At 41.3% G+C, this 26,937-nt stretch overlaps 1 protein-coding gene across 4 annotated transcripts in view; it reads left to right on the top strand.

Annotated features, from left to right (window-relative positions):
• The window catches only part of MRTFA (myocardin related transcription factor A), a 136,340-nt gene that overhangs the window by 51,465 nt on the left and 57,938 nt on the right, over nt 1-26,937 (top strand). Inside the window, exon 1 of one of the 4 annotated variants that reach the window (XM_061639220.1) lies at nt 22,151-22,409. The exons of 2 other annotated variants lie outside the window; for them this stretch is intronic. In XM_061639220.1, the coding sequence (XP_061495204.1) occupies nt 22,286-22,409 (124 nt within the window). In that variant the 5' untranslated portion in view covers nt 22,151-22,285. Of the gene's footprint in view, nt 1-22,150; nt 22,410-26,937 lie in introns of those variants that run through there. One more of the 4 variants, XM_061639219.1, reaches the window with a different exon arrangement.

Here is a 26,937-nt window from a genome sequence, read left to right as displayed (position 1 = left end):
GGCCTCTGCCAGCTCAGTCAGAGAAGCTGCCAGGCAGCAGGGTGGATGGTACTCCAGCAACAACCATAGTTTCCTGTCTCCTCAGCCCGACACCAGGTGCAGGCCCTCACAGCCAGCTCCAAGACAGAGTGGTTTCCTGGTGACAGAGATGGAAGTCCTGTAGACCACAGCAACTCCTCCACCCCCCCACGTCCGTACAGCCTGTGCTGGTGTTGCACCGAGTATCCAGGTGGGCAAAGCTGGGTCAGATCAACTCTTCCCAGCTCACCCACCCAGGTCTTGGTAATGCACACCAAATTGGCACCTATTCATCCACAATCAAATCATGGATGAGAGTGGTCTTATTGTGTACCGATCTGGCGTTAAACAACAACACACACAGGCCAGTGGGCACAGCAGATGAGCAACGAGGAACCCATCCATGAGAGGAGTGGCAGCAAGGAACAAGGCGCAGATAGCCTTACCCTTGTCTTCCATGGTAATTCACCACATTCCCATGGCTATATTTCCCTCTACCCGTGATCACTCAAATTGGGGTGGCATCACCTGGTTCCTCCGTACTAAGCACTCACCCTTTGGAATGCTGTCCTCAGGTAATTCATGAGGTGGAGACATTAATAGCTGGTGATCTGTTTTAATTTTTCTGTGGTTTTAAATTATAATTGTTGTAAATTGCTTTGATTTTTTAAAAATGAATTTGAAGTATACACTTTTAAAAATAAAAAATAAATAATTACCTTTAAATATCTCTTAAACATTTACGTTTACTACACTCCAACACTTATATTCATTTTTTTGTACGTGGCTCAGTTTTATTTATGATACACAATTGTATTTTGTGTTTAACTCATTTTCAAGGAAATTTTATTGAATGTTATATTTTTATGTAAACTATATAGAGATTTTTAAGTGGTGTACATTTTTAATAAATAATACTTTGTCTTGCTGCTAACCAATTGACATTTCAATTTGCTTACATGATACTTTAGTAATGAAAATAGGCTTCTGAATACATATATTTACAATAAAATACTCTTATTTGGTTTTCTCCCATGACAGTATACATGCTCTGTGTAGGAAGAAAATCCAGTAACATCGAATCATGTATCTGAGAGGTCTGGCCTCAAGTCCTATCTCTGTTCTTGTGTGGCCTTGATCCAATTCCAGTCTCTCAGCCTCAGTTTGTTATATTTGAAATGGGTGTAATATCAACCTTGCAAGGTAAAGTGCTATAAGGGTGAACACATGTGGCAAACTAAAAATGTGATATTATAAATAGTACAGTGCAGTCTCAGTAATTCCTGTTCAATATACAATGTATCATTATTCAACAGTCACTGGGGTGATAGCAAATTTATTAAGCCAGAATCTCTCTGGTTTGTTCTGGTTAGTGTCTCCCGTTCTGAAGGATATAATGGCTCAAGAATTATGTTTGTGTTGCAATATGTCAATATATACCTGCAGCAAAAGAATAATAGCCTATGTTAGAGTTGGAATGAGGAGGGGAAGCTTGGATCAAAAGGAATTGAGTAATCCCACCTATGCCATTTTATAGAGTGTAGTGCATTCTCTTTAGTGCTGTGCAATGCACAAAATAATCTGAGTTTCCTTTGATAATGCTAGAAATGTTTTAAGTTTCTTTGCCTTTTGCTTTTTCATTTGTATGTGTGTTCTAATACTACCCATGGTCTCCAGACACTAAATTCACCAGTTACAATTTTCTCCAGGGAAAAAGCAGGCACAATTTTCTCAAAGTTGTGACTTTGTTGTCTCTCAAAAAGTTAGTATTACAATATAACCTACTCACCCCATACCTTGCTTTGTCAGGGGGAAATGTGAGGGAGAAGCGAGAAAGGGTGTTTCCTTAATATCTTTACTTTATATCAAATGTTTAAATTAGCCTTTATAATCAAGTTAAAAATATTTCATCTTGGAGATGAAAAGGGTCAGAGTTATTGTACTACTTGTGGGCTACAGTTTTCAAACTATGTAAATGTCTCTCTTTAGAGAGTCATGTGGGTCTACTAATTCCTGGAAGAGAGCTGCCTCATCAGTAGAGCCCTCTGGGGAATTCATGAGTTCACATTCAGCCTCCTCTTCCTTTCTCAAACAGGAGAGATTGTGGGAGGAATCTGCCCACAAAAGAGAGTCCAGAAGGGATCCTTGCTTGGTGCAATTCAAATCTGTTGGAATATCTGTAGATCCTGCAATGTGGCTGTAGATGACTTGGAAACTGCACAGGGAAAAGAGCACAGTGATAGCCTATAAGGATTTGCTTTTAAAAAGGAAACGTTTGATGAGTCTGAATCTGCAATCCTTCCTGTGTTTTCATTTTCTGGATAGTCCCTTTTGCGAAAAGGGATCAAAATGATTCTGCTGGAACCAGAAACTCTGATGATGGCAGTTCAATCAGGTAACTTCCTATTAGTTAAACAAGCAGTACCAATAACGTGGGGAGTGGAATAGAGTGCAGACTTTTGAAAAGACTTAAGTATTTTAACTTTGGGATTTCCCTGTTCTCCCCCCCCCCCACACTCCCATAACTTCAAATGTTTTAACAATGATGTAACTTCTCTGAATTTCAAGAAAATAGCTGCCAAACCTTAGGCTCTTTAATGAAGTACATTTGGCTGGGAAAGCCTCATTGTCCTGATCACTGGCTCTGAACATGCAGATTAATTTTGAGACGTTTTGCAGGGAGTAATTGAAATAATATTGGGGAGATTGCTGTTGTTTTTTCTAGACTTCTACTGCTGAAGAATTTTTCTTGCCTCATTTTTTTCAAAATGAAATAATCTTAATTGTATGACAGCATGGTTAACAAAAATTCTTGATGAAAAGATTCCACCCCCCCCATGATTAAACTGCATGAAATGATGAGCTTTGGTATCTGTACAAAATAAGAATGTACACATATAGTGTTGTCATCCTATAAAGACACTTGGAGTGAAGTTGATTGGGGCTTCACATTCAGGAAAGTGGTTGTAGAATTGTAGCCTTAACCTAGTAAACAGAAAAATCGGTCTATTTGTGATTTTGGGGAATTATGGCAGTTGAGAAGTTTAGGTGAAAATAAAAATTGATAAAATATTAACACAGAAGGGAAGAATAATGATGAAAATCATTGTTTGTTCCTTCCTCTATTAGTATGATGCTAATAGGCATTTGACTTTGAAAGCAAATGTCAAAATGTAAAGCATTTTGTTGAAATGTGGCATCCATTTGTTAGTATCTTTAAATATTCTTTAATGGCAATGCACGCTATTTTCCTGGTTTACAACAGGTACAGAGTATAAACTGTTTTGTACTAGTGAAATGTTCTGTTCACATAATTCCTTTGGAAAGCTGTTATCCCTTGCACACTGGACAATTGCACCCTCTCCCTCTTTTGGTAAAGGTAATGGGAGATGGGATACTGTGCAAGCCATGGTTGCTGGCAGAATTTACTTTGTTTCTAAAAAGTTAGGTTGGACTCTCCAGTCAGGCTACCACTTGTTTATGTTTATGGATCAGTATAAAGCACAAGAACGGAAAGTTGGAATAAAAGGACAGTCTTCACAAAGGAGCAAAGCAAGCAGTAGCATACCTCAAGGATCTGTTTTAGAACTGATGCTATTGAATATATTCATAAATTATATGAAGTCTAACCTGAGGAGTAAGTAGCTAAGTTTGTGGAGGTAGTCAAATTATTCAGGAGGGAAAAATTCCAAGTAGACTGTGAAGAGCTCAAAAAATTCTCTAGGCTTGGTGAACGGGCAACAAAATGACAGTTTTGTTGTAATTGCCAAACGTTATACATTCAGGCAAAATAAGTAAATAAATACCAAGCATATGTACATATACGGTCTGAACAAAAGGAAGTTCTTTTTACAAGTCATATTTTAACTTCTGTAATTCATTGACCTCTTCAAAATAAAAGCAGGAGACTCCTAGCATGAAAGTATGGGCTTTCTAACTGAGTTCATAATCAGCACTGAACTGAATATGTCCAGTGTATGAAAATAAAATAAAATTAAGGGCTAGACTTATGCTGGGCAATGTGCTACTAATCATGGGGTCTGAGTCAATTGTCATCATGTTGTTGGCCAGGCAAGATGCAAATTAAAAGTTTGAGTTCAATGGTTTTAAAGAAGGGTAAAATGAATTCATTGTAGGATAGGTCTTCTAATAGCTATTAAACCGTGATGCCTAAAGTGAACCTTCATATTTGGAGGTAGAATGTTTCCTGAGTACAAGATGCTGGGGAAGAACAGAGGAAGGTTGGAGTCAAGGGCTCTGCCTCCCCCCCCCCCGGACAGGGGTCTAGATAAGCCTGGGCTGTGGGTGTCCCTGCTCTGGTCATGCTCAGGAGATCTTCAGGGACCAGCCTTATGAGGGAAGTAAAGACCATCTTTCCCAGTGTTCCAGCTTCCTCCGTGTCTCCCCACAGGCCTTTTTCTTCTTCTCTTTCTCTGAGGCCTTTTATATATTTTTTGACTCCTCTCCCTTCCTTCTGCCTAAGACCCAACAGCTGGACTTCTTCTCCACCATCAGGCAGCTGAGGGAGAGTCCCCTATCCTTCTTTTCCCACAGGTGGAGTCTCCAGGCAGTGTCCAAATGAGGTTTCTTCAGGAGACATTGGCTGGGTTTTGCCTTCTGGTGTGGATTTGGGCCTACTTAAGAGGTCAGGGACCAGCCAAGGACTGGTGAACCCTGGAGGCCCATCACAGTAAGACAGAGCAGAATAGTTCTTAGGTTTTGCCCACTGTTCTCATTGCTAGATGCAGATGACACTGGGCCAGAGAAGAATCAGGGAGATTATAAAAAAGTCCACTTGAATCTGATCATGTGACTAACACACTCTTAGTTCAATGCAGTTCAAATTTGAACTAACTTGCTACTTGTAAATGTTTAGTAGAAATGTCCACAGGATTGGAAGTACAAATTCTACAGGAGTAGCAATATTCATTGGTCTGGTTCAGATGCAACAAACCTGATCCAATGGTTTATCCATCAGAACTGGTTGTGTTCCTGCATGCGCCCTTGTCCACCCCATCCTTGCAGATCTGGTTTTTGGAATTATTTGGCATTAAATATTTGTGATTGCTACTTGATTTTTTTAATTAAAATCTTAAATGTTTGCAGAATGTGGTCTTGTCTGTCAATTTGTCTGGTGTTTTTTTAAAAAACGAGTTCCACTTATTTAAATAGAATCCTGTTTGCATACACAAGACCATTTTTTTTTTAAAAAAATCCTTCTTTAAATTTTGTGATTGTGCTGTCCCAGCCTGCCTGCCGCACTACTACAGTCTTTGCCCAGCTTGGAATACAGGATAAAAATGATGGAGTGGAAGTTGTTGGCCCTTCAGGAAGAAATACCAGTTGCTGGAAACCGAAGAAGGGGAAAATGCTGTTGCTTTCACTAGAGGGTTTCCCATAGGCATATGATTGGCCACTGTGAGAAGATGCTGGGCTAGATGGACCATTAGCCTGATCCAGCAGGCTTTTCTTACGTTCTTAAGAAGCTCTAGGCCTGGAATGGGGAACCTATGACCCTCCAGATATTGCTGAATTGCAACTCCCATCAGTCCCAGCAAGCATGACCAGTGACCAGGGATGATGGGAGTTATAGTTCAGTAACATCTGGAGGCTAAAAGTTCTCCACACTTGCCCTAGATCAGCCTTTTCCAACCAGTGTGCCTCCAGATGTTGTTGGACCACAATTCCCATCTTTCCTGACCATTGGTAATGCTGGCTGAGACTGATGGGAGTTGTGGTCCAACAGCATCTGGAGCCATACTGGTTGGGAAAGGCTGCCCTAGATAATCAACTGAATTGGGCAAATTTAGTTGTTGTTTTCTTAAACAAGAAGAAGAAACTACTTTTAGTTTTCTTCATTTGTATAGCAGCCTGATTTGCAGTGAATTGCTGCCTTTTTTTCTGCCATAAATATTGTAAAGCATGCTGTTCCCATTTTAGAGATGGATAGCTGATACTGATGGATAGAAACTGACTTTGGAGGTCACATTGAATCCAGCGGTAGACCTCTCAGTTCCAAAACTATTTGCTGTTCCTCTCTGGCTTTGATATGACAAAGCTGTCAGTTTCCTTGTATGTGAAGAATATGGCTCACTGTGGAGATTCTTAATTAGTGAAGTTGAAAGAAAAACTTTAATCTTCCTCTCTGCAGCTGGGAGAATTTAGGTTAGGTGCTCACCATCTGGTTTCTCCTTGAGACATCATTTTTTTCTTCCTAGCTGATAGCCCTAGGTAAGACTAGTGGTGAGAACTCTTGCTGCCAAGCAGGAGTTGTATGAGAGTGTCACCTAGCCATTGCCTGTGCTTCAAGAACTTCAATTTTGACAAATGTTGGCTGAGACTGTTTATAGTTAATTAGGAAGCACCCTTTCTCTTGTAAAAAGTGTGTCCTCAGTTGGGTAATCCTGAATGAAGTTACAAAAATGCCACTAAAAAGTCTTCCTCTTGTAAAGATCTTATGACACACAGCATAAATTTGTCTGTGACTATTATGGAACATTTTCTTAGCGTTCCCGTAACTTTTCTAGCTCCAGTGCTCCAGTTTGCTTTATGGAAAACTTGATGTCACCTAAAAGTTCTATTTGTGCTACATTTTGATGCATTCCTGGGTTGTTTATGGATCAGTGATATGATTGGAGAAACACATATATGAGCCAAGATGCTTAGTATGGAGTAGTTCCTCTTGCTGATTAACTGGAATTGGTCCCCCCCCCCTTGAGAACATTCTCGGCATATCCAGTGCTTTGGATATGTGTTTTTTGAAGTATCTTGGTTCCTGACAAAGTACTACTTAAGATTTGTCCTCTAAACTTTGTTTGGCTGATGACACAAACTAGTTCTGCAATCTTAGATTAAAGCAAATGCTTATAGTGAAGAGGGTTTTTCATGGCATTTCTAAAATAGGATGTGCAGAGGATGCACACTCAACATCAGTTGTAGCTTGTAAGGCAACTGCTGCTTAAAAACAAGAAGTATGTTCATTTATATAAACATAAATCACAGTTTGAGTCATTACTTAAAACAGGGATGGGGAACTAGATCTGGCTACCATGCCAGATCCTGACATTCCCCACACCCTGTGGGCGACTTTGACAAGAGGACAGGGCCACTCACCTTTTAATCACCATGATGTCACCATGATGTCAAGTGAAGCATTTCGCTTTTGTGGTTCAAGCTGGTCTGGAAAGCAAAAAGCTCATTTACCCATGTGGTTTGATTTCACATGAAAAGGTCTTCTTGCATGGCTGGAGCTGATCCAAGCAGAGCTTGAATTTAACGTCACATTTAAAAGGTTCCCAATGGTAGCCCTGCTTGCAGAAGATCAATCTAGAGTGCAATTGTTCTGCAGTTATGGCTTAACTGAACCCACACCTGATGTCATATGATTTTAGATTTGAGGTGGGTGCCCTCATGGATAATTTCTTTTGAAAATGGGACAAAAGGAGTGCAGCCTTATTCCTTCATGATTCATCAGTGGCTTTAATAGGGCCCTCTCGGTGGCGGCCCCTAGGCTGTGGAATTCTCTTCCTAGGGATATAAGAATGACCCCCTCGCTGCAGTCCTTCCGGCGTCAAGCAAAGACTTTCCTATTTCAACAAGCTTTTGGTACTGATGGATGCTAAAGTTAGGACTACTGGGATCTGCACTGCTAATGCCAAATATCATTATTTTAAATTGGCTTTGATCCTCTTTTAGCTATCAGTTTGAATGGTTTTAATATTGGATATAGTTTAATTCTATTTTAATGTAGATTTTGTATGTTTTAATTATATGTGTTTTTATCTGGAAGCCGCCACAAGTTCCAGTGTTGGAAGGATGGCGGGATATAAACAAATAAACAAATAATAATAATAATAAATATGTTGACCATGATATCCTCATGGACTGGCTCTGTGGGCTAAGAATTGGGAGTATTGTTGTAGTCCTTCTGGACCTACCTGCTTGGCTGAGACCAGAGAGTAGCACTGGAAGAATGCTTTTCATGCCTGGCGGTTATGCTCTGGAGTGCCTCAAGGTGCTATTTTATCCCCAATGTTATTTAAAAGTTATATGAAGCTGTTGGGAGTGGAAGAGAGTCTGTACAGGTCCTGGACTGGTGCCTGGATGCAGTAGGTTTGATGAGGAAAAATAATCTGAGCTTGAATCATGCATGGCAAGATGAAGGCACTGTGAGTGGTTCTTGTATCTGAGAAATTGACCAATTGCCTGTCCTGGATGGGGTTGCACTGTCTTTGAAAGATCAGGTACTCAGCCTGGGGGTGCTTCTGGATCAATCTTTGTCACTGGAGGCCCCGGGGGACTCGGTGGCTATGAGTGCCTTTTATCAGCTTTGGATGGGACAACAGCTGTGGCTGTTTCTGGATCAGGATAGCTTGACCACAGTAGTCCAACACTGAAGTTACCAATGCTTCCGCAAAGCCTTTTGTAGAGCTTTCCTTGGGCTTAGTCTGGAAACTGCAGTTAGTGCAGAATGCTGCAGCATTGGCGCTGACAGGAGTGAGACCCTGTCAGCATATAACAACCCTGCTGAAAGATCTGCACTGGCTGCTGATTTTTTTTACTGGGCCAGATTCAAAGTGTTGTTGCTACTACTATAATAAGTCCTCAACAGTTGGGACCAGTTTACGTAAAGGATTGCCTTACTCCATTATGGGTCCACTTGACTGCTTTGATCTGTGGAACTGACACTTTTGCAAGTGCCATGCTATGAGGAATCAATCTTTTATTGTGGCAGCACCCACCATGTGGAACACTCTGCCTAATAATAGGCATGCTGGTGTCTTGGTTGTACTATTATCAGCACCTGCTAAAAACTTTTGTTCAGGCAAGCCTACCCAGATATGTACTTTTATTGGGATTTATATTTTTTTGTACTTAAAATCTGATTTTGTCTATATTTTGATATTTGGTTATGTCTACTTGTTTCTAAGTCTTGATGTTGTCTATATTTTTTCATGAACATTTTATACCATTTTATGTAAACTGCTTAGATCTTTTTTTGATTTGGCTACACATCTTATTAAATAATAAAACAAAATAAGCAATAAAATTAGGATCCCTGCTTGGCCTAATCCCCCCCCCCCTCCGAGCTGGAGGTTCCCCATGCCTGACTTCAAGCGCGGACATGCAGCCTTTCCCTTATGGATTATATGGCTGAAGGGAAGCTTCTCACACAGCAGAATTTCCCGGGATCTAGACACTTTGTTGTAATGGTGCTGTTCATGTTCAGTGGATAAGTAGATTAATGCTTGGAAAGATGACAACAGTTCTTTCTATTAATGGAACAACACAAGGTGAATGCAGTATTAGCAGTTCTTGATATTTACAAACATTTCTTGAAATGTGTGTGGTATCTATATCTATAAATTATGTAGCTCACATTAGAAATAGGTGTAGTAGTTAGGTGTAGTTGGGAATCCATTCAAGAACAATGTTGTGCTGCCTCATGAAATGGATATAATTTAATGATTAAAAGCCTGAGCTTAGACATACTCCTAATCTTTACTCTTAATCTTAATGTTTTTACACATGAAGTCATTTGGGTGATATTGAGCGAGCCACTATCTGTAATCCTCAGATCCACATCTGTAAAGTGGGGATAATACCAGCAAATCTTGCAGGATTACTGAGTGAGTGAGCTCTTAGAAAAAGCACCGTATAAATCCAAAGTAGTATTTAATACCTTTAGTCCACTTTCTCTAGTGAGCATGTCTTCTCCCCCATTCTATTATCTCTGTACAAAATGTTCACTTAAAGCTCAGGAAATCTGTTATTTAACTTGAATCCACTTCAGACATCCTCCACATTCCTTGTAAACCACAAATGTCCACGCTAATGTTTTCCATTTATAAATGACAGACTTGTTGTGTGTAGAACATGAGATTTAACTGCTGACAAGCTGAGTTCTACAAGGGGCTGCTGTTGACATTTATTCAACTTGCAAGAGGCTCTGTGCTTCCGCTCCCCGTGTTACTAGGTACCATCTGAAAGGAGAAGATACTAATCTCTCTGTTTCACGCAAAATATGGGAAGAGAAAGTGCCAGTTACTTGGACCTTTTCTTGCTGCTGCTTTTAAACATCCAAGTAACTGCAATTGAATTACTACATAATACTGCATCTTTCTGATTCATTACCTTCCATTAAAATGGAGTACCCATGTTTGCCAGTTTACATAATCTGTGCTAGAAATAGTCAACACTTCCAAGGAACTATATGCCTGAGACTTGACTTCAACGCACCTGTCCCTTGTATTTGCTGTCCCCAGAACTACCATTTTAGGTGAATGACCATCTGCTTTTAACTAGCCCCCCCTGCATGGCCCTCAGCTTCTGTTAGCTTTAGTTGGTTACTTCTTTTCTGCCAGTTTGGAGCTTGCAGGGATCTATTGCATATGCTTAGATACAATATGGAGGTTCTTTTGTGTGTTTTTAATGAATTGCATTTTTTAAACCTGTGTTTATGTTCTTAATGTTGGCAGTTGCTTGAAAATCTTTTCTGTTTAACAAGCAACTAACAAGTTCAATTAAAAACAATATGCTTAGGACTAATGCTTGCCAGATAGCATCCTTTTGCAATGAAAACACTACTATTTCTATAGTGCTTCAGAGCCTTCATACTCAAATAACTTAACACATAGTATTGTAATCCTTTTAACAACTGTGCAAGGTAGGTCAGCATTATCCTCGCATGTAGAGAGACACAGAAATATGCAAAGGAGCTTGTCTGAATACGTTAGTGGCCTGACACATTCAGCAGAATTCTCTCTTGATCTGGTATTATTAACTGAATGGAAGACTGGAGGTTTGGAGCTGGACGGGGCAGGTTTCTCTGTGACCCTGTTGTAATCACCAGACCACTTCCTGGTGAAGTTTAAGTTGACAGTTGCTATTCCCCTTTTCTATTGCAGGGATGGGAACCTATCCAGCCCTAATTTCCTGGTGAGGGGAGAGGAACCCAGATGGTCCACCCTTGAGACGGATGGAATCTGAGGGGTTCCACAATGCTCTTGGGCTTTCCTGTTGATGTGCCCGGCACACCAGTTGAAGCCCTAGTTTCATTGTGCAATGGTGAGGTGGAAAGAGCTGTCAGTGCCATTACCCAGAACTATCCTCTTCTGTGCTATAGAGACTAGCTGTCTCTCTAATTTATGAGGAAATTGTGGGGAATGAAACAGAGAGGATGATGACTAGAACACGACACAAATCTCCTAATAACTGTTCAGATACAAACGAGAACGGTCGTGCTTATTGTGTGGCAGTGATGGTGGTGAAGTGGTCTAACGTCAGGTAGCAATTCAACAGAGCTTTTCCAGGTAAGTGGGTTATTGCTGGTAGACCTTGGTAGGGAAGTAGAGCAAAAAGGCAGTTTGAGGGTAAAATAGTTGATTTGCTCTGAATGTGATGCCATTATTTCCTGCAGAGGTGTCCAGAGCATGGTCTAATTTGGCTATGTGGGATCAAAGTGCTTGGTGGGGTGGAGTGTGGCTGACCACCTGTATTCTTGACTCTTGTTCATCTTGAGCCTGAGGAGATTGACTGAGTGGCTCCATGAGGTAGGTGATGCCTCTTTACAAGAGGGAGTGGTGTGGCCACACAACTGCCACTTGGATGAGGCAGTTGTGTGGGCACATTTTAAGAAATCCTCTTAGGAGATTGTAACAACCATCACCAAGCAGCTAATTTCCCCTGTTTGCCCAAGGTACTTGAGGGAATTGTGGCAGATCAATTTCAGGTGCCTTTCTGTGGAGTATCTAGATCTATTTCAGTCTGGATTCAGGCCTTGATTTGGCACTGAAACAGCCTTGATTACCTCTGTCAGCAAGAATGTGACCCTGTTGATTTCTCAACCTCTTAGTAGCTTTTTGTACTATTCTCCATGGTATCTTGAGGTACGGTGGGTGTGAGAGGCATGATGATACAGTGGTTCCTCTCCTATAGGGTCATTAGCACTGATGGATTTCAGCTGTACCCCGTGGCTCTTGTGTTGTGGAATGCCTCTTTCTCTATATTAATATCTATACGAAGCCACTTGGTGAGGTCATCGGAGAACTTAGAATGAGGTGTCATTACTATGGTGATGGTATTAGGCTCTGCTTCTTGCTGTCATATGAGTCAGGTGAGGCTGTGCGTGTGCTGAACTAGTTTATGATCTGGATGAGGGGCAGTAAGTACAATCCTGACAAAATCCTTGTACTTGTCTCGCACACTTCTTCCTAATGAGAGTACAGGCAGTTAACAATAAAACCATCAAAGTCACAACTATAAATAACAATAATAAAGTATCAACACCACACCCGCATATACAGAATAAAGTAAAACAATAGAGTTAGCAAAGTTGTTCATCATGTCGCAAAGGCCTGGACGAACAAGAAAAAAAATCCGCATTGTGCCTGAATGTCAGTAGTGTGTGCATCCAGACGTTATTGGGAAAGGGGTTCTTTAATCTAGGGGTCATAATTGAGAAAGTCTTGTCCCACGTCACTGCCCAGCCAACAGCAGTTACTATCAGGACAACACTCTTAAGATTCCTAAAATTAAACCTGATAATTAGTAGATTGAAGAGTCTAATAAACTTATCCAAAATGACAGTAGTTTGATTGTTCAAGTACACATGGGGTACTCCTGTGGGGTTGTCAGGCATTGTCAGTAAAGACAGTTACTATACATTACAATTGTTTCAGATTCTGCCAAGGACATTTGGCAGCATAAATGCTAAGTCATATACACAAAAATATATGTGAAAGGGCGATTAAGATTGGCCTGTATTCAAAAAGCTGTACCTGAATTCATATCTTCTTCCCTAACATTAGGCGTTAAGGACAGTTTTTCTTGGGGAATCTTGTACTTTGTCCTATTAAGATGGTTGCATGGTAGAGTACAGCAAATTAAGTCAGAATGGGTACGTTATTAATTATTCTTCATAATCTGTTTCCTTTTCAACAGTTTCTATCCGTTGGGGGTGGTGAAGAATAATGGAGAAAAAGCTTGAACGTTTCCTCAGATGTGCACCTAAGTATCAGGAGAGTTCTCTCCTACCCGTCAAGTTGCTAGTTGGCCTCCAGCAAGCCTTTCTCTAAGCCCTTCAATACCATTCCCCATAACAGCAAATTTAGGTCTAGCCACATACAGACATCCACTGTGCATAACTAGGCAGAGAGCAGGGTAGGAAAACTCTACCCTTCGGGGAAAGAGAGGGTGCTGGTACTAATATATAAGGCCCTATACAGCTCAGGACCAGGTTACCTGAGAGAGTGCCTTATCCCTTATGTACCCAGTCGGTCACTGTGGTCTGTGGGAGAGCTTCTCCTGCAAGTTCCCAAGGTATCAGAAGTTTGTTCTACAGTAATTTGGAGCAGGGCTTTCAGTCCTGTGGAATATTCTGGCTGAGATATGACAGGCACCCATAATCTGCACTTTCTAGGAACAATTGAAGATATTTTTGATCCAATGTGCTTTCCCAACTGGATGAATGGGTCTCTGCCATGACTGTCTAATAATAACAATAATATCAAAGCAGCTTTAGAAATTTCACCTGGGACTCATACTGTAAAGAACATTTGCCAGTTTCTTCCTTTGGCATCAGTCATTAGGCATAATAACTTCAATTTAAAGTAGTGGCTCTCAGTTTTGGTTCCCAACTACCTTTTGTTTGAGAGAACAGGTAGTACTAGTTTGACTTTTTTAATGTCCAAAATACCTTTATGGTTCTGCTTTATAGCACTCCTTATAAAAGTACTTAACAATCAATTTGTCATTATTAGTCTTACCTGACACTCCTGGTGCTTCATTGACATTAATCTCTTAGATCTAGAGCACCCTCTGCTGTCCCACTGTCATTTTATTAAAAGGGTGTCAGTTGTGTAAATTGCATAGTCTAGTGTCCTTTTTAGTAATAAGGTTTATCTTGCTTTTTAAGATATGCATGATATACTATAAATGTCAGCTAAAGTGTTTGGAAATACATTTTCTCATTAAGAAATGTCCTTTATTAATTATAGACTTTTCCATCTGTCCTGTCAGCATCCAAATCCGTGTTTGCACAGGATATTGTAATTGTTTACTAACATTAAACTTGGCTGTATCTCATGTTCTGTTGTAGGAGCTTAGTGCATTGTACATAGGTTTAGCCTATTTATCCTCAAAAAACCCTCATAAAATAAACTGGTAATGACTTGCCCAAGATTATCCACTGACATTCATGGCTGAGTAGAGATTTGGAACCAAATGTGTATATCAAAGTCTCATACTCTAATCCAGGCCTGCTGAACCTCTGGCCCCTGGGTCTAATTAGGCTTGCAAGGCATCTGAATTTAGCCCACAAGGTCATTTTGGCCTAGCCATGCCCATCTGTTAGTCACATGCGGAGATCTGTTCTCTCCAATCCTAGCACTAAGCACCACAGCACTAAGATCTTAAGTTCGGAGATAAGTCTCCGCTTATCCATTAAGCTCTCCTTAAAAGGCAGCAGGCAGAGGCTTATCTCTGATCTTAATGCCATGATGAGATAAACAGCATTTCTTTTATCTCCAGTCTTAGTGCTGTGGATGAAGCCAGGTTATCCCTGTCCAGATAGGGGTGTAGCTTGGCCACCAACCGGAGTTGTTAGAAGGCACTTGGTACCACCAAGGCTACCTGAGCCTCAAGTGACAGAGATGGTTCTAGGAGATCCCCCAAGCTGATAGCATCTCAGTCTTGTCTGGATTGAGCCTTAATTTATTAGCCCTCATCCAGTCCATTGTCGCAGCCAGGCACCGGTTCAGCGGACTGACAGCCTCACCTGAAGAGGATGAGAAGGAGAAATAGAGCTGCGTGTCATCAGCGTACTGATGGCAATGTACTCCAAAACTCCGGATTTGAATCATTTGACAGCATAAGACATGATGGCCCCATATCCCTTGTTGAAAATTGCCTGTGGGGATGAAAGTGTTTTGGATGTGGTCCATAGGCTGCAAAACATCCAGTTCTGCTTTAGACAATTCACTCATACCACACTGGCACTCTCAAGTATTTAACTGCAAGCTTCTTCTAGGATATTGGGATTCCAGTTGAAGTCATATTGTTTGTTTTGCATCATTTAGACACACATTTAGACTTGCCTGACTGCTATGTATTGGCTACATGCTGTGTGCAGGGAGACACTTGTTTATATGTAAACTAGGGATGGGAAATATTGCTTGCCAGATCCAGAACTGGCCCCACCCTCTATGGGCCACTTTTTTTTGCCACCACATTCTCCATAGTACATTTGTGAAAATTCCACATGTTCCTACGGGTTTGGTATTTTTTTGTGAGAAAAAGCAAGGAACATTGTAAAGAGAAAAAGTTGTAGAAGGCAAAAGGATATGTTGAGTTTCTGCCTGAATACACTGAAGTGGGAACCAAACTATTACATGTGTGCAGTAAAATTGACCACTTTTGATGGATGAGCAGGGCACTCCACCTGTCAGTTGATGGATGAGCAGTGCACTCCACCTGTCAGTCACCCAAAGAATCACCAGGCATCTTGTGACAACTTCAGAAGAAGAATTGAGAGCACACTCTTAAGTGCACTCCTGATAGTTTGCTTCTTTGCAGCCCTTTGTTGATTCATGCCACAGCTGCAAATATTTCTGCCAAATGCAAGTCCCGCTTTCGGTGGGGATCAGTTCCACTGAGGAATTGGTGAGCGGAACCAGTTCCAGTGGGGCTTGCATTTGATGTCAGAATTAAAAGGAGTGCACTCTAATAGTCCTAATCGGTCCTTTGCAGTCATGGTTTTACCTGCCCTACAGCTCATATCATATGACATGTGGGGTAGGTGGATATGGCTGGAAGAAAATGGACCCTGACAGATCTAATTTGGTCCATGGGTTGCAGGTTCCCCATACCTGATATAAACAGTACTATTGGGCATATTGGCAAATGTGATATTCAGATAGCCGAAAAGAGTCCCTGTGTTTGTTGCCATTCAGGATTGCCTGGCTTCAGTATAATTGTCATTTCATAAAATGCCCAATCTGATTAAAAGAAGGAACACAAGAACATAGGCACTTGCATTTATACTGTGTCAGAGCATTTTTCTGTCCAGTTCAGTCTTGTCTACTGATAGCAACTCTCCAAGGTTTGACAGAACATTCCCAGTCCTACCTGGAGATGTGAGGGATTGAACCTGGGTCTTTCTGCATGCAAAGCAGATGCAGTACCCCTGTGGCACTTTCCCTAAAGAGTAGTGGTATTGGTTGACATCCATGTTCATATATCCAAGGTCGAAAGGTAAAAAGTGTGCATTATGTTCCACTTAAACTGGAAATCATTTGTCCTAAATAATCCCCTTCTTGCAGTTTCTGCAGTTTATTTCTTAGTTAAGATGTTTTGTTTAAGCTTTTGACACTCCTTCCCTGTTGAACTTTGATTCTCTGGCTCATATATTTGCTAGCTGAGTAAAACACTATAAAACTCCTCTCAGTCTTCCATAATGACTAGTGTTTTCCTGATGCTTTGATTTAGAGTCTGGGAGAAATGGATCTTTTGGATTCTTGAAGAGAGAGCCTGCGTCACTGAGAAACATTTGACTTTTTGGCCTTAGAAGTGCAGCTAGAAATCAAGCCAGTCTAAAAGCATTCTTTAGTCAAACTAATCTACCCTTTAGTTTGAAAATGAAGGAACTTCAATGGGAATCTCAGTATTTTCTTTTTACCTATTGGGGCAGCTGCAGGTTTTGTGAGCGGACTTTTGACAAGACAATAGGATCTGTGAGGATGCTTCAAGGGGAGTAGAGTAGATGTAGGCATGTTTCACTCTTGTCATTCTGAGCTTTCTTGGACCTCTTATTTAACATGCCCTTGTGTCAGTTATGTCACTCCAGGGTGGTGGTGGGAGTAAAAATGTGGCAGACCAAAGAAAGCTTGCTGCTGAGCCCTCTGAACACAGAGGCCTGGCTTCAGCCTTGTTATGCACCACTGCAGTGACAGCATAGTGGTAGTAGATACTACAGATCACTGTCTACATGTTGCGGGTCCGTTTCCAAGATGGCAAAAGAGTGAAGGCTAACTACTAGAGATATTTATATTTAAAACATAAAATCAGTTTGAAGAATATCCTAGTTTTCTGTCTCCCGCTTCAAGCTCAGGTAGCTTGAACTACTTCTACATAGATGGAGAAGGCACTGTACATAAGGAGAAAATGTACTGGTATGTAGAATTAGGAAACTTATGTTGTGGAAAATACCCAAAGGAGGAGAGCTAAATAATAAGAAACTATGAGGGAAAGTACATTCATAAAGAATAGGGAAACATAGTGAAGGGGGATATAGAATATTCTTTCTGGAGGGAAAATATGCAACTAAAACATTGTATAAAGTAGTCTTTTCTATGTGCTACAGATATGTTTTAATTTTAATTTATTTTAATGTTTTTGTGATTTTACTGCTTACAATTTTATTATGTACATGTCTGATTTTATTTTTGTAAGCCACCCTGAGTGCCCTATTATAGGGTAGAAGGGCAGGATAGAAATATTTTAAATAAATAAATAAATAAAATGTTAATTTAAACTGCAAAGCTGATTAAGATATTGGGTATTAGCTTGAACACTGAAGTGTTCTTTATCTGTATGACATGATACCTGTATGGCATGTCTGAGAGTACAACTAGCGAGCAAAAATGCCTTATACCATCCCCATAAATAACTCCTTTTTGTACAAAAACATAAAATAAGGAAACGACTTCTCCACTCTGACCAGGAATGAGACCTTGGGGTCTCAGGGGATAGGTTGATGAAGATGTCAACCCGGTGGGCAGCAGCTGTAAAAAGGCAAATTCCACATGGATCATTAGGACAGGAACTGAAAATAAAACTGCTGATGTCATAATGCTGTTATACAAATCAATGGTGCGATTGCTTTTGGAAAACTGTACACTTCTGGATACCTCACCTCAAAAAGGATATTGTAGAGTTGGAAAAGGTTCAAAAAGGGCAACCAAAATGATCAAGGAGATGGAGCGCCTCCCCTGTGAGGAAAGTTTGCAGCATTTGGATATTTTTAGTTTAGAGAGAAGATAAGTAAGAGATGGTATGCTAAAAGTGTATAAAATTATGCATGGCATGAAGAAAGTGGATAGAGAGAAGTTTGCTCCCTCTCGCATAACATGTCCCTTAAACCAGTAGTTTACAACCTTTATGAGCAAAAGTCTTCCCCTCTTGTTTGGAACAAGGGGGAGGTGTCGCTTGCAGCAACAGTGGGGAGCAAACATTGTTCAGGGAATGAAGACTTTTTTAAAAAAAGAATAAAACATTCATTTCTTTACTGTTCGTGGCCCCTCTGGATTACTTCATGGCCCCCAGGTTGGGAACCACGGCCTTACACCATAGTTTAAAAAACCCATTACATTTATGGTTTAATGCAGGGAATGGGAACCTCAGGCCTGGGGACCAAATGAACCCTCCAGGCCTCTCCATAGACCACACACATTTCCAAGCTACACCCCTCACCAGCATTTCTTTGCATCCTCTTTGAGTGTTTTTTGTCTGGTTGGAATGTGTGCTTGAACTGATGATGCTTCTTGCTTGCCTGGATGGGGGACCTGTGTGTGCATGTGAATGTGAATGTGAAAGTGAATAAACAAACCTAAGGTAAAGTTCACCTTTTTTTCGTTACTTTTGCCTCTGGCCCAGACCACCACTGGTCTGCGCAGAAGGGAAAGCTGGTGCACACTGCTCAGAAGCTCCTGCAGTGTTCTGCCCCCCACAACTCCTGTTGTGTTGTCTGCTCTGTTCTGATGTCCGAACCTGTGCATGTTGTTTGCTTTCTCCAATCAGATTACAAGCAGGCACTAATATGATCTTGGTGGTATAGCAAGGTTTCTTCAAATAACGAGTTGCTTTGCTACCATATGTGAGTTGAGTATATGCTACCGTATACTCAGTTGACACATCTAAAAAGGGAAGGTTGACTACAGGTTTATAAATGCATGGGTCATTTGTAGATATAAGAGGCCAACTCCCTGCTTCCTTTGGTACTAGTAGAAGCCTCCCCTCTTTCCCTCAGCAGATCACTGCTGGCCCTAACGAAGGGCGCATGAAGCTCACTCTTGCTCTTTAAGTTGCAACGAGCGTGGATGTGAGAGACAAGTGATATCCTTTACAATCCCAAATACTTGCTCAATCCACATCCTTGAGGGAAACAATACTGAATTGATCCAAGCCGCTATGACAGTTGGCAGTTTCTAATACCTCTGGCATAGCTGCTGTAGTATTTGTGGTGTTCAAGTGGGATCATATCTGAGTGATTACATCAGTATAAAGTATATTTTGCATTATTTGTCACAGTGATCTGTAGATATTTCATCCTTTGGTTGCTCTTTAGATTACCATGTGGTAATTACATTAGGGATACATTTTATTAGGATATACCACGTGGTTTCGAGAAACATACATTTTTCAGTGTGGCATCTGGATGGCTGCTGCAGCTGTAATTTTGAGATCTTTTGTATACCATGTGAATATTCAGGTGCTAGCAACTATTGGAAAACCATGGGATGGGCACAGAGATTTCCTTACGGACTGACTGTCAACACAACCACAGAATTCAAATGTTACAACCCTTGTGTGGAGTGTTATCCTACTGAAAAGGTTTTTCAGCAGCCACCCTATTGGGGTTCTAATTTTGAACTGGCCTTTTAGCCCCTCCCTTGAGGATATTGAATTTATAGCTAAATCAAGAGAGTTGGCATAACTTAGAGTGTGTTGGGCAGCTGTAGAAATAATCTAGTTGATGCTCCAAGAAGGCAAGAGGTAGTCCCAGTTTCTCTGTGAATGAAGCATTCAGATTAAGTTTGCATCATATTATCTATCTTCTAAGGAGGTTCTGCCTCAGCAAAGACGTTTTGGAACATGAAAATGTAGATGTGTTTTGACAGAGAGGCAGTGCTGAATCTTGGATGTGTCTTCATAGTGTTTGAAGGGGGCTGGTAATCTGGTTGTTAATGTTTAGAGTACATTTTGGCAATTAAAAGATTTAAAGTGCAGCACAGATTTGTGAGGTAATGAGAGACTGATATGGAAAAGGAAGTGGGGAGGACTGGAGGTAAGGAAAGAGCTCAGAATGTGCTTTGTCGTCATCTGATAGGTTTTCCAGCCTGCAGCAGCTATTCTTGCTTCTACAGTTCATGATATTTAAAACTCAGTTTATGTAGCAGTTGCAGACACTCTGCCAAAAGTGAGGGAGGCAGTATATCCTGTGTGTATGCAGGTCCACTGTGGGGGCAGGGACTGCCGTGGAGCCTTTTGGCAACTGGGCAGGGATCCAGATTCCCAGGCTGGCTAACTCCCCACCCCTGCAAGAAACTGCAACTAAAGTCTCTCTGTCCATCATGGCTAGGAAGCTCCTGAGCTGCTTGAGCAGCTGCAGCCAGTTGTCTGGAAGGATAAGCTGTACACTCTGGACAGGCACATACAGTATACTGTATACTTAGAAGTTTTGCTTAGTCTTTCTGAAAGTCATTGTGGCCACTAAGTGGCTTCTTGGGAGCACCCCAACTTTAGGTAGGTTGCATACCAACATGCTCTAAAACCTCAAGTAATCCCTTTGGAGTGAAGCCTTTAAATGTTTATTCTTTTTTGTGTTTCCTGGTAATCTGCATGCAGCCATTTGGAGAAGTCTTGGATTTTTGTGGACTTCATTCTAAAATTTAGAAGCAGTACATCCTTTGTTCTTGCTCAGCAATATCATCAGATTTGTTCCTGGACACTACTTCATTCTTGGGGTGAAATTGTACAATACTTTCCTTACAGGGAGTAGGAATGATTTCATGTTTCCTGTATGACTATTGTAATATTTTTATCTATTACTAGGGGGCTCTGCCCTCCTGCTTGCTGTACTCGCTGATCCCTGTTTGCCACCACCACTCCCCTGCTTGCTTTGCTCACCAACCCCAATTCTCCCTGCCACCTCCAGTCAGTTCCACTCACTCACCAACCTCTACTCCCACAGGCACCCCCACTCCCCTCGCCAGTCTGCTTGCCTCACTGTTCTGCTGCCAGCCCAGACAAACAGGAGCACAGCACAGCTGGGCTGCAGACTGGCCTCCCATCTAGGATGCCACTACCTTGTGCTGCCGCCTCCCCTGGACAAATGCTGCCACCGCCACACAGCATGCTACTGCTGCCACCGTGCTAAAGTGGGCAGTGGTGGGTGGTACGAGCAGCATGCAGGTGGGGGGAAAGCATTCATGCTGTAGCTTTGGAACTGCAGTGTGACGCTTATTTAGTTAAATAGAAATATTTTAAATCATAGAATGGTAGAGTTGAAGGGGCCTATAAGGCCATCGGGTCCAACCCCCTGCTCAGTGCAGGAATCCAACTTAAAGCATACCCTAAAGCTAGCTGTTCAGCTGCCACAAGTTATGCAGGAGTTTCCCGCATTTGGGGAAATCACAGCAGTCAGCATACCTGGAGTGCAGTGGATGAGCATCCTGGAAATAATAAGCTGTTTGTGTCCTATAAGGCAATAACTGTTCATGGTGCAACATTTGTTGATGAACAGATTGAAATGTTTTTGTGTTAGTCCTAACCAAAAGAAGAAGTGCGATCTTCTGCCTTGAAAGTTTCCAAAGCAAGGATGGAAGGTCCATTGTTATAGGTCCTTTAGATCTAGGGTATCTTGCATTACCGCAAGAATTAGAGTACTGCCCCTCTGGCTCCCTTTCAACTTGTATCAGATTTTAGTAGTTATGGCATGAGGGAGGGGAAGGGCTGTGGCTCAGTGGTAGTCTCTAGCATATCCAGGTAGAGATCCCTGTTTGAAGCCCTAGAGACCTGCTGCCAACCAGTGTAGAGCTAGATCTAGAGATTTCCCCCTCATCTTTGTGAACACAGCACTTAAGCTTGAGAGATGTAGATGAAGAGGAGAGGGCAGGAACTAAATTACATGATGATACTTGCCTGACAAATGTTCGAAGTCTGAGTAGAGAAACAACTGCTCTACTATTTTGGGTGAATGAGGTTAGCTGTTACTGCAAGCAGCTTCATGAAGGAATCCATCCATTTGTCTGAGTGCACAGCAGTGATTGAGGCTCAGTGCTCCCTTGCCCCTTACTATGTCTGTGTACATACATCCCTTCTTGGGGGAGGGAAGGCATTTTTCTTTCTGAACCTAGTGTTGATTAAACTGGCTGGCAGCTGAGACTAAGGGACCAACCAGACTTTGAGAGCTGTATGCTGGCCCTTTTCTGAGGATTAAACACTTTCTGGAGGCCTGAGGGAACATCTTGATCTTGGAATTTTCTTCAGGATGTTGGACAAAACCAAAACCCTCCAGCCCGCTTATGGTGGGATTGTGCCATTTGCACAGATTGTATCAAAGGAACAAAAGAATGCAACCTTGTATCAGGATTCTTATCACACCCTGCGGGAAGGTTAGTAAGTGCTGACCTATTTTCATTTCCTTTGGCAATTCTTAATGGATTGTATATTGGATCTATTGGACTTCCAGTTATAGGTATGTCCAATGAGTTAGTTTGTGCTGGTAGGGTTCGTTGTTTGGATGTGTTTCAGCTTCTCTTGGAAGATGCTGCTTGTTCCATTTTATGAAGGTCTCTTGTAAGCAAGGGTATGATTCATTCTGTCGGAAATTTAATTGGTTTTTACAGCAAATGTGGGAGACATTAGCCTTTGGAAGGCCTTCTCTTTTAGCAGCACATGTAGTTGTGCTTTGACTCTTATAAGGGGCAGCAAGGGATATAGCAAGGGATATAGATTTGTTATTAATATTCATATTGTGCAATACTGATATTGTGATCCATGTTCTTGGAGAGGTAATAGGAAAAAAAGGTAAGATATGAGATACCATCTAGAAGACGAATATTATTGTAAATTGGGAAATGGGAGAGGAATTGTAAGAGGTTTGTTTTAAGTGGACAAGCATTAACGGGTAGGAAGAGATGTAAGGAAGCTGGGGCAGCAAGCAAAAGGGCTTATGCTAGGAGAAATAGTGAGGATGTCTGTGTAAGGAAGTCTAGCATGCCACTGTAACGGAAAGGCTGAAAGTGAATTCATTGTGGCCAATGTGACGCCCTCCAGATGTTGTTGGACTAATGCTCCTATGACCCCTGACCATTGGAGAAATGTCTGGAGGGCACCATATTGGCTACCCTGGATTTAGGGAAATTTGAGTTGGAGGTGAAGAAATTATACTTCAGAAATGACAGAATGTCTCTGAGAAATGTTGAGAGAGATAATTGGCAAAAATGTAACTAGGCAGCCTTCCATCAGGTAGATTTAGATCTAAGTTTTTGGTTGATTCCAATGCATGAATGCCTGCACCAACACAAAGGGCATTAATTTTTTTAAAAAAACTTCTTTAGTTAACAACTGCCATGTGTGAAATGTGTCCCATATATCTTGCAAGAGAAGACACACACTGCTCATAGAGAAAGCAGATGTCCTCAATTAAAGTGATGCATATATTACAGTTCAATGAGAAATATTTTTTTCTGAGCACTACTCTATTTTTTGACCTATGTAGCAACACAGGAGACTAAAATTATACAAGAAAAATGCTTCCGATGTATGCAGTGCGAACTTCTATATGAATGAGATTACCTGATCTCAGTGAGCTCTAGATCACTGTTTCCCAACCTGCAAAGCCTGTGCAAGTGCGTTGTGGGCTTTACAAGTAAACCCCAATAATTATTGCTTTTAATCCTTAACTTGTATGATGAATACATCTTAACATTTTGTTTTGCTGATATATTATAATGCTATGTCAGTGCTTGTAACCAAACTTTGGAAAGGCTCAAGTCTTACATGTTAACACTTGGGAACCATTCTCTGGGGTTAAGTAAATTTTTGCTTGAATGCTTCAAGTAATGGTTGTAATGTAAGTAAACATGCAGTTTAAAATCCTGAAACCGACGGCTGCTGAAGACCTAAAGTCCAACATTCATGTGACAATAAATCAATATGTCACCATGCTGAGTAAAATTGGACTTGTGGGTCACCACACCAAAAAGATTGGGAATCACTGCTCCAGATGGGTGGTGACATCTAGTGTACAGACAATTCTGAATATTGGAAATTCCATATCCATTGGGTAGGTATATCATTTCCTCCTTCTACTTCCCCTACAATGGGGAATAAGTGGATGTAAAGATTCTTACTGTTAGATAAGGCTGCTGTTGCTTTTGGGAATGTGCTTCCAAACCCAGAATCCTGGCTCTAAAGCAAGTATACAGTGCCAGGGTCTGCTGGAGACATGTAAGGAAATCCAGAGCATAGCCAGGTTGAGACAGTCAATGGGTTACCAACCCAAAGGAATGTAGACAGGATACATGGAAAGAGGCCACAACAGGAATGGAAGCTGGAATCTCTGTTCAAGTTGAGGAGAGCAACTATGTAGCAGAGGTGTGGCAGCAGGTTGGGACTCGTTTTGAAGAAAGTAAAAAGCAGATATGTTCTTACAATTATTTGTTGAAAGAGTCAATACTGCTAGTGCTTGCTTTTTGTGTGACGTTTTGAAATCAAGGCAAGTACACTTGTAATAGGATACTCAGCAGTATGCTGGATGTGACAAAGGCCAGGGTTCAGTACTAGGAGACAATCGGGATACTTTTATTTGTTTGGTTGTGTTTGATTTTTATCCTGCCCTTCCTCCCAGTAGGAGCCCAACCAAAGAAATGCATTCTTATGGAAACAGGCCTGAGCTGCAGCCAGCAACCTTCTCTTGTTGCTAATGCAAAGCTAAGGGGGTGGGGTCGGGAGAGGAAGCTAAAGAAGACATCCTGTATATGAAGGTATAGGCCACAGTCAGATTTCCCAAGAATTGCCATTAAGGCTGACCTTATAAGACAGAAGGTTCTTGCCAGAGCTTACATTCCATTTCTTGATAGCTCCCAGGTAAGGCATGTACTTAGTAGTTGATTCAAGCCCAGTATGGTCCAGTTGCACCCCATTAGACTCATTGCTGCTGTTTGTTTTAACTTGCAATCCTATTATGCCAGCTGTGCTTGTGTAATGTATTTGCAAAGGCAGATGCTGTGAGCTCTGTTGAAATGCATTGCACCGCACTCTAGGAAGTTGCAGTTTATGTTTGTAGAATGGGGTTGCAAGTACATTGTGGGCTGCGATGTACTGACTTCTGGTGATACAGAGTTACTGTACAGTGTATCGGCAATGTCTTGTTTTTCTTACCGTAGCTCTTCTTACTTTATTTTCCCTACTAAGACTATTACCTGCCTACATATTTGTGGTAGAGTTCCATCAATACAATACATTGGAGTTCTTCAGCAAAATATTAATAAAGCAACTTGGGCAGTATAGGAATGGTAGCAGTAGCAATGATGATGCTTATAAAATACATGAAGGAAAGAAGACTCTACTGGGCTTACTACTGATTTTCTGTCCATGCTTTGAAGCTCTAATTTGGCATATGAGCAGGGCCCCATTTCAACCTCCCACTGGATCGCCCTTCTTTCCATAGCAGGTGAAGACATTGACCCAGTTCTCATATAATGCTAAGTCAAACCATGGCTAAGCATGAATGTGTGGGTATTCCCTGGAAAAATCACAGCTGCTTGTTCCTCCTGTGGTCCTGCTGCTACCATGCTACTGGAAGCTAAGGCATGATTTGGCTTGGTGTTATGTCTGAACTCAGGCTTGTGATTTATCTCACTCCAGACAGCAACAACCAGAAACATAAGTCCCAGTTGCATATAAAAACTTGTACTGTATTATGCTCTCACATGTAATAAACAGATACAAATGTTGACCATTGAACCGCACTGTCACTGAGTCTGTTTTCCATCAAGTCTGAAAAACTGTAACTAGGGGGAGTTATGTCTTTGCCCAGTCTGGGAACGGACTGCCAAGGCCGTTGCTATGGTAACCATCGCGATAGACTGGGAAAAGTTCTAGCAGCTATCTGTGTTAAGCTGTGTCTTCTGTGTATTGCCTCTGAACTGAGAGGTTGTCTTCTGTGTTTACCTTTGGAGAGAGATGTACCAGAAGGGGGGTGACTGAAGAAACTCTACATGTATTTACTCTTAAGCCTTTGGCCGTAATGTCTTAATAAAGACTCTTAACATGATCTAACGCTCTGAAGAAGTTTCTTGCTCAACTTAACTACAACGTAATGTATGCTGTTTCACGCAACAACGCGCACACGTGCACAGTATACTGAACAATGGAATAATGTGCTTCAACTATGTATAGTCTTTTTCAGGTTTTTGTAATTAACTTCTGGTTCCTTGGGAGAAGTATCTTTTCAATTGAATTCCAACTAAGTTGCTGTAGCTGGGATGAAAATCTTCCAACCAAATGAGTGGGAAAGTTTTGATTAGATCTTATGTTTCTGGTGGTGGTGTAGTTAGAGAAGATCCACATTGTTTATAGATCTGTATCATCCTAACAAGCCACAAGCTGTAGCCAAGGTTTGTTTTTGGCTTACTGGTTGTGATTTGTCTGAAGGAAGCAAAACACAAGCCTGGGTTTGAATGCAATGCTAAGCCAAACCATGGCTTAGTTCCGGGTAAAACAGCAGGACCACAGGAGGAGCAAAGCAGCTGCAATTTCTCTTGTGAGTATTGTTGTTGTTGTTGTTGTTGTTATGCACCTTCAAGTCGATTACGACTTATGGCGACCCTATGGATCAGTGACCTCCAAGAGCATCTGTCGTGAACCACCCTGTTCAGATCTTGTATGTTCAGGTATGTTGTTTGCATTCACTTTTAGCATGGTTTGGCTTAGTGTGATGTCTGAACTGGGCCGTTGTCTGTTTAAAGGCACTAATGTCTCCCAAGTTAGAGGAGACTCTTGCGAGTGGAACTATTGACCTTTACCTGACATTAAATCTTATACTGTGTATAATACTTGTGTATTGCTTCCAGTATCTCTATTACAAGGCCCTTTGCAAACTTTGTCAGCATCCTAGCTTTGCTGTGATAGCTA

Source organism: Rhineura floridana, chromosome 8 (assembly GCF_030035675.1).
Source record: "Rhineura floridana isolate rRhiFlo1 chromosome 8, rRhiFlo1.hap2, whole genome shotgun sequence".
NCBI lineage: Eukaryota > Metazoa > Chordata > Lepidosauria > Squamata > Rhineuridae > Rhineura > Rhineura floridana.
The sequence above is the reverse complement of the archived record's forward strand: the minus strand, read 5'-3'. Positions and strand labels throughout refer to the sequence as shown.